General features: G+C 44.0%; 1 protein-coding gene and 1 pseudogene across 1 annotated transcript in view; both read left to right on the top strand.

Moving 5' to 3' along the window:
- Positions 1-10492, top strand: part of DNAJC25 (DnaJ heat shock protein family (Hsp40) member C25) — a 28573-nt gene extending 18081 nt beyond the window's left edge. The window contains 2 exon segments of the mRNA XM_075067503.1: positions 9445-9480; positions 9483-10492. Of these exon segments, the coding sequence (XP_074923604.1) occupies positions 9445-9480; positions 9483-9568 (122 nt within the window). The 3' untranslated portion in view covers positions 9569-10492.
- Positions 4973-5183, top strand: LOC142047071 (U4 spliceosomal RNA; annotated as a pseudogene).
- Positions 10493-17273: the final 6781 nt, after the last annotated feature.

The following is a 17273-nucleotide window of genomic DNA, read 5'->3' as shown; positions in this document are numbered from 1 at the left end:
TGGTACAGCCATACCCCTCCTTGTTGAGGGCAGAACAGACAATCCCTTGGCGCGTTTTTCGGCGGAGTGTTGAGCAACCGCCATTAGCACAGCAATCATCGGACCCTGAGTCACACAACGGTATCATGCGTTCGTCAAACTCGTCGTACTCTATGCTGACGTATAATGAACAATGAACTGCATAAGGCAGGAGGAGGCAGGAGGGCAGCTATTGCTGAGTGGCGAGGACAGCGATACCAATGGCACGGCAGAATTCTCCATAACCGCTGGCCAGCGTTTTGGAGCGTACTGCTGATTACCGGCATATACTATACCCATTGAACGCCGAATTTGGGCACGGAAAAAGCACAAGACTGAGTGGGACCGCATTGTTTTACGGTTGGGACGATTCGCAGTCGCTTGCGAAACTCGCATGCGTAAAGCACTTTCTTAAACTGATTTGTGACAGTGCTTTCCCTGCCTCGAAACGCCGAATACAAACATGAGACAGCCTCACAGGTGAGAACCGAGTGGCAATAGCCTCTGGATAGCTGGCTTAACGCAGAGCTAGCCGGTCAGTCGGAATCATTTGGAGTGGCGCAAATCTACTGTGGGGTGCTAGTGATTGCAACTAGCAAAGCACCTCGTGAGCTGCTGCATGGAAAGGTTGTGATTGGAAGTGCCCAGTGATAGTGATGCTTAGCTGCCCATGGGTTTTCGAAACTGTGTGGGGCATAAGATGGAACCATATCCCTATCTGGCCAAGAAAAACCACAGGGCACCCAGTACGTCAACGCCAAGGGGGTACTTTTCAATGGTGCTGCCAAGCATGTGGAGCAGAAGGGACTGTGCACTCACATCCCACGTGGGTGGCCAGGAAGGGTTCATAGGCTCGCGTTCTTTCAGCGAAGCATAGTCCTGTTTAAACAGGCTGCAGCAAGGGGAATACTCCCGACCAGAAAATAACCGTTGGCAATGTTCAACACCTGCCTATAGTGATCCTTGGGGACCAGCGCTACCCCCTTGATGCCATGGCCTCATGAAGCCAACACTCCAGCTGGACGTGTCAGGAGCTGTTCAACTACAGCTGGAGCAGTGCGAGGTGGTGTGAATGTGGGCTTGTGGCCGTTTTAAAGGGGTCGGCTGGCATATTACTACTCGCTCCAGACCTCAGCCACAACCATGTTCCCGCTTGCATTGCTGCTTGCTGTTTGCTCACCATCTTTGTGAGCACTAAGGGGAGAGAACATTTATGCTGGTGGGAGGCTGAGGCAAATCACTGGCCTGCTGAGTACGACAGTCAGAACCAGGGCGATTAGAAGAGCACACCTTGGAGGCCGCTGCGCATCAGAGAAGCCTTGAAACAATGTTCAGCACGGCAGGTACGGGTGACGTTTGCTTCCCCTATTTAGATAAATAATCGAAACACTCCTCCGCCTTTGACGAACTTATTCAGTGTAAGCAACCAGCCCTCCCCTTGTCATTACAGGTTGCTGAAGGAATAATAAATCTCTGTATCGTTTAAAAATCATTTAGTTATGCATTAAAAGTAATTATCACTGTTAAAATCATGAAGTTTTTCCTTACTAGATTTCCTGTTAAGCACCACCTCCCCTTTCGATGCATTCTGTATTACAAAGGAACTATAAAAAGCAGAGAATTAGGAAGGTGTCCTGACTGCTGTGTTTGGAAGGAGGGAGAAGGAAAGGCTACTTAAGCACTATGCAGGTACATTACAGCCTTTTCCTTGAACTCTGCAGCGGCGGTAGTTGGCGGAGTACGGCGTGCAGAAAGGCCCCCCCTTCGCACCCCACACGCTGTCTTACACCGTCTGGGGTGGAGGAGATATGGATGGGCTTGCAGGGAGGTTATACAGGGTCTGCAGGGCACTCTGCTACTGTGCTGCTCTTCTGAAGGCTCCACCATCGTTGGAGGATTTCGTTGAGAACGCAGCAGAATCAGGGTTTGATTCTCCAACCTGGTTTCCAGCTACCCTCGAGGCCTTCACGGCATCTTTCCTGTATCTTTGCTACCACATACCTTCACTCATTCTTTTATCCCTCTCATTGCGCTGTTACTTCATAATTTGTGAACATTTCATTCTCGCGTCTTCTTCTTCCTCGCCGTAATCACAGCACCCCTCGTGATGGCAAGTGCACTTCTGAGAAATGGTGCAGGCTGCATGGGGAAGCACCAAGGGGAGAATTGTGGTAAGATACCTTTTTACAGAGCAATGACTAGTTACTCTGCTTCACATGGAACACTATCCACCTGACAGAGCACATGTGATTCTCTATAAAAGGTCGCATTTTGTAGCGTTTAAATATTCTGTCTGTGGTGACTGGATGTGCACAACACGACGCAGACGGCCAAGTACGTCACAGCGCGATGGTAACGTGAGGCTTTAAAATTTGACTTCTTCCGCCGTTCATATACACAGTGATCTATATATCCTTGCTTCTGCTGTTATAGAGGAGCCTGCCAAACCAAACCCACCCCCTCTTCACATCCCCAACAGCGCATGCTCCTATCATATACGAATCACTGCTAGTGATCACCCTAACTCACCCCCGCATCGCTTGCTGGTAGCAGGATAGAATCCTGCTTGCAGACCGCTGAAAACTCGTCGCTAATCCCTCCTCCCATCCCCCCGCTCTGGCAGTAGAAAAATCGCATGGTCTTCTCCTGTTTGACATCCTGATAGTCTACAAGGTAAATGATGATATCTCTTCTCCTCCAATAGCACCGCAGGAGGACAGATCATTTGTTTATGCAATGCTTCACTGTGCAATGGCCCTTCAATGCCTGCAGTTACAAATGTCATGCAAATGCAAGCTGAAAGTTACCTACTATGGGGGAAGGAGAAGGCTGTCTTGGCCGAATGTTCTCATATAGCATAGGGTTTTGAGTTCCTCCACGACGATATTCATGACATACTATTTGGAGGATTCACCCCATCCCAAGACATGTTTAAACGAATTTTCCTGTAACAGTAATCGCTGCGATGTGCAGCAAAGCCCTTGTCAATCGACGATCTACATAAAAAGTCTTGTTTTAATCCGGTTTCGGTACAGAAGAAGGGATACACTTACCCTGGAGGTAAGCTTCCATGGCTCACTGTTGGCTTCTCGCTGTGAGCGCAGCGGACTGTGATTCTTGGGGTCTCAAAGATCCTGGCTGTTGGGGGTTAGGACTGCTGGTGTGCTCATACACCACGGTCATGCTTATCTCAAATTCACTCCATCTTCCCCTCGGCTACAATCTTCAGAAACACGTGATTTTCAATCCAAAGTCTGATCTACGACAGGGTGGGGCACTGGTAGCGCTTAACCCCAAAATTAGTAGTTCAGCATAGAAGCGGCAATGTTTTCGGCTCGACCTGACCTTCCGTTTGCTTCTTGGCTTTCTGGTAACCCTGTCTAAGTTCTTCAGTTTCACTCGGCACCTGAAGGAGTCTCCTGCTCTGACCTTATCAGCCATAGACTTTGAAATTCTTTCAAAAACTTTTTCATTGTCGTCTTTGTGAACCGCGTGCTGTGAGCACGAGTCTCACCCCAGATAAGCGATCGCCTATCCAGAACCTCTGTGGTCAAGCTGGCCGCTCTTTCTTTCGAATATATCAGGAGATGCATTGTGACGAGTGCAATGAGCTCCTGAGTGTGGTCCACCTGGTGTGTGCTGACCCTCACGGTGGAACAATCAGGAAATGGAATGTCAAAATTCGCGGGATTCAGGCTTTTTCCTGTTTTACCTGGCCAGTGCATCACAGTTAGTGTCCGATCTATCATGATGCCCTGTGGACAATGGTTCTGAAACCCACCATTGGAATGGCTCACTGGGGCGAAGAGTCATCGCTCCCTGTCTGTATTAAAATTGAAGTATGTTCCTGCTGGACTGTCTTAGCCACAACTGCCTGCCTCCAGATGCCCCCACCCCCGTTTATCAACAAATAAGTCTATGTTTTCTTATTCTTGTATCCTCCGACTGCAGGACAGAAATGGGGGATGGGCCCTGCCACGGTAGCTGCAGAGGTTGGAGAAAGTGAAGCAATAGAGTGCGGTCTTGCGGGCAACCTCCTGTTATAAGCCATGGAAGCTGCGATCTTCTAATAACTTGACGCGTTTCCTTCAAGGAGTTAGCGCGTGTTAGTCTGGACTGTAAAAAGCAGCAGGAACCTTGTGCACTTATAGACTAACGACGTCGTTAGTCTATAAGGTGCCACAGGATTCTCTAGCTGCTTTGACTTTCTGTAGTCAGGTACTGACCTCTATTTTAGACAGGCAATAAGGGAGGGATTGCATCAGTGCCCATGATCAATCCCAATTTGCTTTTGCGTTGCGCCAACCGGCTGATTTTAGCTCAGGGGGCAACTCATGATAGCAGCGGACAGTTAGAGAAGGAGACATAAGACGTCATCGTCATTGCCAGTTTTTTCTGGCAAGTAGACGGCACAGAACAACTGGTAACTACTCTGCTATCATTGCAAAAGCAAATTGAATGTGGTGTGTAGCGCTCGATGTCGCCTCTGCTCCACGGCATTCTAGTACATCAAATGGTGACGGGAAAAACAAAACAGCCGACGGTCTCTGCTCTGCTGCTATGTTTCTGCAAGGGCAATCCAGGGAAAAAATTGTGCGAAAGACCTGTCTGCTGATGTTTTCCCGGAGCAAGGAATGGACCTACACGTTTACCATAGAAACCCCCGTGACCATTAACATTTGCATCAGGGCCGGGGATTCATGGGGCGGAACGGGGGCTGAGGAACTCCCTGCTTCCCACAGTCCTCAGCAGTCTCTTAAAACTATTTGCATTTTGCTTAGCGCCCGATGTCTGTACTTACACGGTGCCTTTTATGGTTCACGGACAGCTATTCAGTTCCCCCTACCCCAGCACGAGAAATGAAATTAATAAGCAATTCCTTGAGTACTTACATGTCACCCCTATTTTACTGAATGCTACTGACAGGGCGCACTTGCAGCACTGAGGAGCATTAAGCGTTGCACGTGGAGTATCATAACCAATGAAGTTAATCTGAGGTGTGGATATTGCTACTTGAAATTTCTGCTCCTTCCTGGTGTAGAACTGGTACAGTACTATGAAACAGCAAGTAAACTGTTACATCTCCCTCTTTTTGTTACATACTCACCAGTAATGGGACAGAACGATAATACACCTGTGTAAATTTTTGAAAGAAAATGGAATTAACTTCACTAGGGATGGGTCATCCTGCCCCTTTACGGTTAATAAAAATGTCAGTCAGACAAGAAATAGGAGTAAGCAGTATTAAAATCAGTGTAGCACAGCGCAGCTGACTCCGCAATCAGTATTCACCAGAGGAGCCGCTGCAAGTAACGCACCGTTTGCTCCACTCCGGGGCTACCACGAGTGCCCCCCACCCCGTTGTGGCATGATGTATTGAGAATGCATGAATAAAAATAACGGAGTACTTACCTGAGTAAAAAATGAGGGGGATGAGCCAACCATAGGCCTATGACCGTCCATGCAGTTCAGAATCTTTCTTACGCAAGAGAGAAGGGTTGATGAAGCTCGCCCAGTATAAGTAAACAGTTACCAGGCGTTCTGTACCATTCCTGTCAGAAAAGGAGTTCATTCCCATTTTCCCCCGAGCTCCGCCACACTCAGCAGGGCAATCACTGGGCAGCCGTCACCCTGGGAGGGCAGAAGGAGCGGATACTGCTCTTACCAGCAGCCAGCATCGCGTCTGCAGCAGCATTCAGTACAACAGAGGTGACATTTACAGTACTCAGGGAGATTATTTATTCACTTTTTTTTACGTGCTGGAGGGGGCGAAAAACCCTGCCGACTGTTTCCGTGAACACGCAACACGCTTAGTTATTACGCTGCAAGACATGGGCGCGCAGCCAAAAAATCAAACATATTATTTCAGAGTACCGCTGTGGAGACTGGTAGCTGTAATCCTCATACTCCCTCCCTCCTCCATGACCATCGTTTGATGTCTGCTCCCGTACTGTTGTCACGACCAGCTGTTATCTGTAGTTTATTTTTTTCAAAGGCTTAGGCATTTCCTTTCTTTAACGGGAGCTCTGAAAAAGAGAATTTGTCCTCACCATTACAGCGATAACATTGCATCTCCCGTAATGTCAATGTCAGCGAGATCTTTTGCATTTGAACGCATCGCCACCCGTGGTGATCAGAGCTGGACACGTGAACCAGGAATGTCACATGTAAAGCTCTCGGGGATTTCCCCTGCTTTACCGGCACTCCGCATCGAGTTCGGATTGGCGGAACCAAGAGCGTCAGTGGTAGCACTGTCCTGCCTAGAATAATATGCAAGTGAAACAGAGATCAGTGTTCGAGTAGCACAGGTGTGCTCCGTTCAGTATTCAACAGGGTTGCCCCTGCCAAGAAGCGCACCTGCTTTCCTCCCTCAACCTCCTGGGCTACCGTGTCATTTCCCTCCCCGTTTGTGTCATGAAGTTTAAAGGAATACCAGAATATAGAAACAGAGACTTGTTAGTGAGAGAAATGATGTCGGGAGGGAGGCACGTGGGGCAGCCTCCCGGGGGCTATGACAGTCCCAGGGCCAGGATGGACTCTATTTTTAGCGAATACCAAAGTGGAGAAATGAACCATATGCAAGCGAGTAATCCCAAATGTGATTGCAAATTTTGAGCCCAAGTTCAATGATTAGCCTTGTTATTACGAGCGGTTCTGTCCTCTACTGCAGCCGGTAGCAATGTTCCGCCAATGTTGACAGTTTAGGCGGTTCTCCTGGATGGTGGGGCCGTCTGCGAGAACTGTCACCACCAGAGAGGAGGAGCGATACTGCCTTCAGATGCTGTAGCTCCCCGTTACCACAGCAATTCAGTACACATAGGGTACATAGAAGTAGTCAAGGAATGATCTTCTTACCCTTTTTTTCAGTTGTGGAGTGGGTGAAAAGAAAACTGGAGAGTGTTCCCTCGAACCACCCCAGACACTAGTGTTGACCTACAGACATTGGATGCGGCTGCAATAATGCGAAATAATTTTCATAGGACGCTGTGGGACTGTGGGATACGCTGGAGCCTCAGTACCCCGCCTCCTGAATGAGCGTCCATTGAGTCCTCTTGGCTTCCTTACGCTTGTCATCGTCAAGCGCTGTGTACCTGCAGTTTTTTATTCAAACGCTTTGGCGTTCGTTTCTGTAACGGAGCTGGATACACAGATTGTTCTCCCATATCACGTATCAGACCTAGTAATCTCCGTACGGTTTCCCCATCGCTGGAGCTCTTTTGGATTTGAGACTGCATCGCACAGCGTCAATCAAACTCACTCGGCAAAGAGGAAATGCAATTGCAAAAGTTCGCCGGGCTTTTCTGTTTACCTGCCGCTGCACTCCGAGTTCAGTATTGCTGTCCAGAGGCGGTCACTGCAGCACTCTGGGATGCCACCCTGGAGGCCATAACGTCGATTTCCGTCCACACGCCTAATCCGATGTGATCACTATCGATTTTAGCTACTCCTCTCGTTTGGAGGAGTGCCGAAATCCGATTTAAGGGGCGTGTAAGGAGGCGGTTAACTCGATATTAAGGACGACGTCGTGTGAACGGATACAGCGTTAAATCGGTATATCAGCCATTAAACCGATTTAAAGTCGCAGTGTAGACCTGGCCTATGATTCATTTCTAGATATCGCTCATTAAGCTGGAGATTTTTGGCAATGAGATTCAGATTTTCTGATAAAGACAGTCTTTGTTCATCTATCAATGTGCTAGAATATCACCCTTTTAAATTAAAAACACTTTTTTAACACAACCATTATAAATGCTGGGGGCAAAACGGGGTGTGGGGTGGAGCTTGCAACGCCCCATGTAATAACCTCGTAGCTCTCTGAGGTGTCCCAACCCCCAGTTTGAGAACCCCTGCTCCAAAGTAAGTGTTTATCCAAACCATTAGAGTGTTTTTTATCACTCTACCAATTCAGCTAGTTCCTGACTCTGCCCTCTTTACCCTTCAGTAGTTCCTCTGACTTGCAGTGATCCAGGGTCTGACATATTTCTTGCAGGGCATGGCTGTTTTATTCAAGTATAGTGTTCCATTGTTCCAGATCAGAGACTCCACACAATACACAAGCTCTGTGCCCTGGTCCTGGGGATGTTCCAGAGCCTATTACTTTGATTTAAGTACTGACTCTGCTTCTTGTTGTACAAGACACAAGTGAAGGATTATCCTTGTACCAAGGAATTTGTAAGTGAGAGCACATTAGGAGCCCTCATAGCTCTTTAGTACAGTAAATCTATATTTAAACGTTTTCAGCCTTACTGTTTGCTGTGGTGATTTTATGACTATTGAGAGCAGTACTTTGTATTTTGTAACTGTGCCACGTAGTATCTACCGTTAGCCAGTCTAGGGTGCAGAGTTCTTCAAATCTCTTGTGCAGAAAAACTTCAGTTACTGTTAAGACACTATGCAGTTATCCACTGTTGGAGATCAACCCTACTGACTGTGTTGCTAGAAAGAGGCTAGCTAGTTCAGCAGCAGGTGGAAAAAATACTAGGAACTGAAAGAATCACAGTAGCAGCAGTGCCAAATTTCAGACCTAGATAAACAGGCGTGAAAACGTTTGTGAAGTCTTGATCACGGGGAAGTTAACTGTACATGTGACTTCCACATGGCATGGTGGCTTTTTCATAATGTAATGGAGGGAAAATTTTCAGTCTAGACCCAAGATTTACTGATCCTTTGAAACTGGAGTGTTTAGTACTGTTGTATCCCCTGAGGATGTTACATTTTAAAGATTAGATTGAACTGGTGCCCCATACCCACCCCCTATCCCTCCCGAAAGTAGCTATCAGCATTTGCTTAGAATTTCCTGGCAATTAAAATATCCAGTTATAATTCTAATCCTAATACATCTAATGTGGTGATAAAAGCATTTACTTCCACAGCTGGACAGATTAAAAAAAATAAAAACATCAGATTTAACAACATTCCAAAATTTGTCTAATTAGGCTTGACTACAGAAAGACACAAGTACTGGAGGAAACTGTTAAATCAGTGCATCTAACTACTACATTGAATATTTCCTATACAATAAAGGGTTTGCTCAGTGTCCTGAGTATTGCCTGTCTTTGTTGCTGTGAATAGTATTATCTCCTGCACAAGCATGCGGCTTTTAGTTGATGTTCCTGTGTGTTTTACAGTGCATTCTTTAAGAGCTTAATAAATTCAAGATAAAGCCAAATTCTGCTCTTACACCATCATAGACCCTAAATCCAAAGTAACTGAACTGAAGTTAATGGAGCTCTGGGCCAAATTCTGCATTCCACCAGCAATCTGAGACTGACCTGACTCTATAGCAACCTGGAGTGTGGTTTTAAAAAAAAAAAAAAAAAAAAGGTCTGCAGTTTTGGATTTGTTGTAATTAGAGCTCGCGCCTTGAGGGCAGATACTTTTTCTTGGACTTTATTTAAAGTCACTTTTCTTTCTCCTCTAATCCAGGTCTACACAAGCAAGAACAAGAGGAAGAGCTAAAGAAGAGATGGCCATGGATCCTCGATGGAAGAGATATAGGCGGTGGATGAGGAATGAAGGACCTGGAAGATTAACGTTTATTGATGACTGAAGGCTGCTGAACAATGTACAGTACTGATAAACCTGACTTGCAAAAAATTTTCGTAACTAAATTTTTAGAGTTTTATCTGCTGTGCCTCGGCAGTGATCTAAAACTCAGGAATAATTTCATCAGGCAGAAAATTAGTACAAGTTTACCATTTTTATAAATAAAAGTGAATCTGTTAAACAGAGACTTAGTTCGTTGTTTATATTCTACTTGCTTGTGGAGCTGGAGTTCATTGTTTAAAGAAGTGTTTCACATGAAAGCTGTAAGAACAAATGCCAACCCAATTATACCTTACACCCTTCACCAAGAAAGTTTTGGAAGTCTCCTAGCCGTTCTTTTGTTTTGTCCCCTCATTAAAACCATAAGGTTTGTACATTTGGTTATTAGGGGTGTGTAAATGCTCATGTAAAATTCTAGAGGCAGGTTAATTTTATGGCTCTTCGTTTTTCCTCTGTCCCCACGCAAAAGCTTCCAAAATCCGAGTGATCTTGCCAAAATAGTATATTTGATGCAGACTAGGCATCATGGGCTTATATGTGCCTTTTCCCATGCCCTGTGCAGTTGGAATCATAGTCTTTATTAATTCTGGTAACAAGTGGTGCATGATTGTTCAGCACAAACAGGCCTTAATCTTTGTCATTGTTCTGCAGAATGATACATTAAGCAGATTTTGCTAGACTCTTAGGTTTGGGTTTTAATCTTTGTACACTGAACTGTAGATACTTGTTTGGAACAAGTGTACCAGTATTCTACTAAATATGCCATATTACTTGCACCATAGTATTATAAGGGAAACTAATCCTTTTGTTTAAAAGGGGCAATTTGATGCCTTATGTAAATAAAAAAAAAAAATTGATTATATTATAACCCCAATCCATTTCAAATTCTAAAACCAAATTAACATTTATAAATAAAATATTCTCTTTAGCTCTTGTCTGACTCTTTTGAACGTAGCTACTTCACAAGTCATCTATAAAGGGAAAAAATGGAATGTTTCCCTCTTAACTTCTCCCATGCCTTCTTCATAAGTGAGAAGTATTCAGTAGGAATTCATCTCTCATCTGCTTGGGAAGGTTCTGTGGCCATCTCTCTGTTAAGGAACCTTACTGGTGGAGAGACCTAGTGTGGTCAAGGCTCAGGCTGCTTCCACCATTTAATACAGTGTATAAAACAGATGTTGTTAGTCACATGTATGCTATGGCTCCCTCTTATACTAGTGTCTGTTCAGCTGGTGGCACCTGTTGGGGACTTCCTTTAAAATTTCGTCATGCAGTTCAGCCTTTGGATGGCTAGAAAGCTAGTGAAATGACAGATCAAGAGCGGGAGTGAAAGCTTGAACAATTGAGAGGGGAAAGGGGTTTAGTCAAACTGGTAAAATCTGCTAATAGCTATTTAACTCCAATAGTTGTCCAAGAATTGAACTTTATTACAGGTTTAGCGTCATCCACACTTCAGTCATGATACAGCTCTATGTCTGAGACATGTAGCAGGTCTTGCCAGGACAACCAGGGAAGATTGTGCTTGATATTTCAAAGGTTTAAAAATGGTGTGGAGTGGAGGGGAACAACTTGATTTTTTTTTGCCTTTACATGTAATAAAACAATAAAATGGTTAACATAAGAATGGCCGTACTGGGTCAGACCAAATGTCCATCTAGCCCAGTATCTGTCTACCGACAGTGGCCAATGCCAGGTGCCCCAGAGGGAGTGGAACGCTCAACCACAGGAATGACCAGTGATCTCTCTCCTACCATCCATCTCCATCCTCTGATAAACAGAGGCTAGGACACTGTCCTTACCCATCCTGGCTAATAGCCATTTATGGACTAATCACCATGAATTTATCCAGTTCCCTTTAAAACACTGTTATAGTCGTAGCCTTCACAACCTCCTCAGGTGAGGAGTTCCACAGGTTGACTGTGCGCTGCGTGACGAAGAACTTCCTTTATATTGTTTTAAACCTGCTGCCTATTTATTTCATTTGGTGACCCCTAGTTCTTGTGTTATGGGAATAAGTAAATAACTTTTCCTTATCCACTTTCTCCACTCACTCATGATTTTAATACCTCTATCAATCCCCCTTAGTCCTCTCTTTTCCAAGCTGAAGAGTCCTAGCCTTTTTAATCTTTCCTCATATGGGACACTCTCCAACCCCTAATCATTTTAGTTCCCTTTTCTGAACCTTTTCAAGTGCTAGTATATAGTTACTATTTAAAATCCATTGAAGACCACTTTTAGAAGTACCTCCTCTCAAGTGTAAAGGTGTGAATAAGAGTGAAATGACTCTTATGTTAACCCATTAACAATTAATTTACATTTGTAACTTCAAAGAATTGCTAGAAACTTGCTTGTCACTGGACAGTGCTGCTATAAACCTGACTGTCACTTTGTCAGGAACCTTTTCACATAAAAACTTGGGGGCCCAGAGTGAGCGTCTGTGCTCCTATGAAGGAACGCTGGCGACATCATTCTTCGAGTTCCTAAGGGTGACTGTCGAGTAAAGCTGTTCAAGTATGGGGTGGAAGGAGCTGCCCAGGAGTCTGGAACTCCAGGGAGTGGGGCAGGGAGCAGGAGCTTGCAGGAGACAGCGCAGCCTTTCCCCTGTGAAATAAAGAGCTATAGCTGCTGTGAGGGCGATGGAACAGAAGGACAGGAAAAGTCAAGCTTCTGCCTTCCTCGCGCAGGAAGCAGTGGGAGTGCAGGTGGATTTGATTTAATCAGGAGACTCAAGCATGTTCTACATAAATGCATTCTTGTTGGTTGTTGAAACCTTAATACATATTCTTCCAAACTCAGAGATGTAGGTTTCATTTTAGAAGGACACTATACATTTTTAAGTGATTTATTTTGAAATTTTTCAGATTAGCTTTACAACTATATCAGAAAATGAATGATTGGTTATTTCATTACCAAAGGTAATTGAAGCAGATATTTATGAAGTCATTGGGAGGTGAACTATTTCCAGTTCAACAGGTTAATCATTAATATTTGGAGGATTTTCGTGCCATGCTGTATTAGGAGAAAGACATCACCAGACCGACATTTAATTGTTGATTAACTAAACAAAAACATTATATATTCTGGATTTTCTTCTTCAACAACAAACATACTATTTTAACAAAACAAGCATATGAATTTTTGAATTTAAAAACATCAAGTTTTTTAAAATCAGTTGTGTTTTTGTTAAAATTGTTTTTAACTAAATAGTTAAATGAAATAATAATGATTTTTTTTTAAATGACTGTGTCAGCCAGGTCAACAAGAGGAAACTTAAAATATTGGCTTGTGCAGCTAACGCATTGTCTTCACCTTCATTTTCCTGTTTATTCATAATCTGGAAAAGAAAAAACAAGGCGTTTTCACGTCCCAAAACAATTTCTCGAAATTTGGAATGAATTAGTCCAAAGGAAGAAAATATTCTTTCTACTCCAGCAGAAGAAGCTACTGCTGTTAAAAGTGAGATTATCACTTCAACAGTCTCTGAATCCAACTACTTAAGTGACTTCCACCACTTCACTGGTATGAATTTCTTCATCAGCAAACATGTATTTCTTGAATGGTTCTTATTCCCAAACTGGGCCTTTTTTTATGGCCTGCTACCATTCTAGGTTTTCCCTTCTAGTGAGAGAATGGTATGGTATGGTAACATTTATCCATGTTAATGTTTTCATTTTCAGTTAGGAGAAATCAAATCAATGAAGGCTACACACAGAAAGACCTCAAGACTTCTGGAATATGCTGCTCAAACAGTTTCGCTTTTGTTTCTACTGCCTGTCCCTCCCTTACATCCATCTCCAGACTTCTCCTTGTCCAAATCTATTCTACCGCCAACAATCTTCTAGTCATTGAATTTTTTGAAACTTTGCACTTTTAGAGAGAGGTAAGGGATTGGCACTGGGTACACAAATTTGCAGAGGGACAATGCAGTTGAGGTCTGTTATTTCTCACTTCTGTATATTTATTTAAAAACATTTTTGCTTTTAACAAGCATGTTATCTATGGAGACACAAATCCACAGTTTGAAAACTGCAAAACTAAGCATCTCTGATGGTATCTTCTAGACTGAGCACTGAGTCCCATTGGGTAGATGGAAAGATTAACATGAATAATCTATACAGAAACCCCTGGAACCCCCATAAGATTGGGTCCCTAATCCATGAACTATTGGAACTCAGTTACAAAACTTCTTAAACGTTACATTGACTATATTGTCTTATACTATAGAATTAGAATTTATAATCTCGATTCCATGATGAGATATCTTTGAGCTATAATGTGTCTTAATTAAAACTATCTTTAGATAGAATGCTTTTTGAGGAAAAAATCTATCAAAAAAAATTTGATTTTTTTTTTTAAGTCATTGATTTTTATCCACCCTGGGGAGTGGGGATGAGGTGGGAGGAGGAAGCAGCGAATCCTGAAGAGCAATGGTGCCTCATCTGATGAATGGATGAGACTGGAGACAAACAGCAGGGGGATCTACAGGTGATTTTGCAGTCAGGGTATGTCTATGGTGCAGTTAGACACCTGTGGCTGGCCTGTGCCAGCTGATTCAGGCTTGAGGTGCTCGGGGTAAGGGCCTGTTTAATTGCAGTGTAAATGCTTTGAGACCTTCCCACCTTGGGGGTCCCAGAGACTGGACTCCACTCTGAGCCTGAACATTTGTACTGCAATTAAACAGCCCTTTAGCCCCAAGCCTTGTGAACTTGAGTCAACTGGCATAGGCCAGCCACTGGTTTTTATTTGCAATATACACATATCCTCAGTGGAAACAAGTTAGCTGTGCTGAGATTCCCCCCTACTGGCTTAACCTAGAATTTTCCTTTCCTGCAGAGGGAGTGGGCTTCAGCTAGGATTTACAGGGCCCTTATGCCCTTGACCATGTCTTGGGAATAAAAGCTAGAAACAGCCAATGGGAATTTGTAGTGTTCTGTTGTATATAGTAGTAGCATCCCCATTAGCTAAGGTTGCCTAAGCATTTCCAACCTACCATCCTATTTTAAGTTAACAAAATGTCACCACCATATATAAAAAAAGATTCTTGGGGTGAGGGAAAGGATGGGATGATTTAATTAGAGACTGGTAGCAGGGGAGGGGGCTCTGAGTATAAATGGAAAATACTAACTTCTACGGAAGTCAGTGTAAGTTGGATCTGGCCTTGGAATTCAAGTAAGAGTATATTTTTATATTATAGAAAGAGATACTTACAGAGTTGGAATCAGTTATGTCCCCCCCTTATTCATAAGCACACTTGATAAATCTACCAGGTGAAATAGAAAGTTATCACAGGATCAGCAGCATCTGCTTTGAAAAGAAACATTCCTGCATCAGTACTTCACACTCCTATGGAATTTCTCAGAGAAATAAAAAATATCTTACTTGTAAGTAAAGATGATATCTCCCAAGATTTTTCTGTGCTGGAGTCTGATCCAATGCCTACTGAGGTCAATGGGAGTCTCGACTGACTTCTGTGAGCTTTGGATCAGTTTGAATGTGTAAGTATGGTATAAAGCAATAATACTCAATCTTGTGCTTGCAAAAAAATAGCGAGCTACAAAATATGTTTAAGTCTGTTTGCAAATATGGCCTTGGAACACATTCAGTGTTGTTTTGATGAACCAGAGCTTTAAGATATTACATTGACCAAACAGGTCCAGCTATTAAACTCCATCCTCCAAACCTCTGCATAATAAAATTAGTTCCATAGTCATCCACATATATAGCTACAACACTTACACAATTTACAGTCAGAACAAGGTAACAGTTCCCTGCACCTCTCCTAGAGCAAAGGTTTTCAAACTTTTTCATAGTGTGAACTGCATCTCAGTGAAGAGAGGATTTTGTGAGTGGCCTTCTCTCCAATACACAACCATACAGACTACCTCTCCTGTTCATAGCCATATAACATTCTTGACACAGCTATAGTAACTGTTTACATGAAATATTAAGTATTTCAGCTGTCTTAAATAGGTGGAAACAAAGAGAAGAGTTAGCACTACGTGACTAGCCTGAGGTCTAAGGATAATCAAAGTGTGATCAGCAGACAAGTGCTCTGTTGGCATAAAGTAGCTACAAAGCAACTACAGGTCCCTCGTGGTGAATTTGCCCAGGCACAAGGCAGGCAAAGTACCAGGTATATGAGCTTTGCTCTTGTGCAGCAGGAGCCCTGGGTGTAATGGACATGTTGGGGATGGGTCACAAGGGACATCACTATGCCCCAGTGAATCCCTGCTGCTCCAATGCCCAGATGAATTATAGCCAGAGGGGCACAGCTCTCCAGCTTTCCCAACCTGCTCTGAGGGCTCATGCAGCCCCAACATTGGATTAGTGCAAAATCTCCGCTCTAGGTCCCTGTGTGAGAGCTCTGTACCAGCAGAGGGATTAATTCCCCTATAATGATACAATTCTGCTCGTAGTTCCAAAGGTGTAACTCACATCAGTATCACAACAGACTGGGAGAAATTCAAAGTTAATGTGAGCAGGCTCTGCCACAAACTTCTTGTGTGGCCTTGGGCAGGTTACAATTTCTGTCTGCCTCCAACCCCTGATCTTCACCATACAGTCCTCTCAATTCAGGGAGATATTTAAACTTCCTACTAACTTTTAGCACATGGTGGGTGTTCAGAGTTAGGAACTTGCTTAAGCATATTGCTGAATTGGGGTTCTAAGCTTTGTTTCTGCAGACACTCACACATGCTTAATTTGAAGTGTGTGAGTAGTCCTGTTGCCTACTCAGAAGTATCTGTGTAAGCATTTGCAGAACTGAGGTTATGTTATCAGCATGCTTAAGCATGAGCCACAGTCAGTGCAACTCTCTATAAGTGCAGGGATCCTTGCACAATTTACTGCTCCTTTTACGTTTAAAGGGACTTTGAAACATCCTGTTGAGCATTGATTACAGTTACTGTTTATGATTTTGAAGATTTACATGTGTATTGTAAGATTTTAGTATTTATTGATCATATTTTATATATATCTAGATCAGTGATACTCATCAGACTGAAGCTTGGGAACCACACCTCTTTAATGTGTCTCTTGCAGTTCTTTGCAGCACATGGTATTAGAACACTGTGATTTAATTATTAACCAATCTAAGTTACCAAATATCAGGATCAGTTGTGGAATACTTAGTCAGTCATTTTGTTGTGAGAATAATGTATCTATCTAGTAAATGTAGTAGTGGCTTTTTCAGATAATGTTGATTGCCAGTTTGACTCCTGAAGCAGTGAAGTCTGAGTATTCCTCATTGAGATCTAAAGCTACACACACATCTATTATTTGTATTTCTGTAGCACCTACAAAGCCTGGTCATGGCCTAAGACAGCCGTTCTCAACCAGGGGTCTGTGGACCCCTGAGGATCCATGAGACCTTTCAGGGGGGGGCCACAGGAAACCCAGTACCCCGAGCCCTGGTGCAGCCCCCTCCCTGAAGTTAGCAGCAGCACAGCACAGAAGCCGGGAGCATTAGTGCCCCCCGCCAGGTCTGAAGCAGGGAGCAGTGCGTGCCCCCTCGCCCCCCGTCTGAAGCCAGCAGCAGCCTAGGGCAGAAGCCGGGATCCCTGGTGGCCCTTCCCCCCTGCCAGGTATGAAGCCAGCAGCAGCGCGGGGCAGAAGCTGGGAGGCCTGGTGCCCCTCCCCCTCAGAGTGCTCCCCCTGGGCTGAAGCCGGGATCACTACAGTTCAGAAGCCCCGAGCTCTGGTGCTCCCCG

Source organism: Chelonoidis abingdonii, chromosome 6 (assembly GCF_003597395.2).
Source record: "Chelonoidis abingdonii isolate Lonesome George chromosome 6, CheloAbing_2.0, whole genome shotgun sequence".
Classification (NCBI taxonomy): Eukaryota; Metazoa; Chordata; order Testudines; family Testudinidae; genus Chelonoidis; species Chelonoidis abingdonii.
This window is presented reverse-complemented; position numbering and strand designations above follow the sequence as displayed.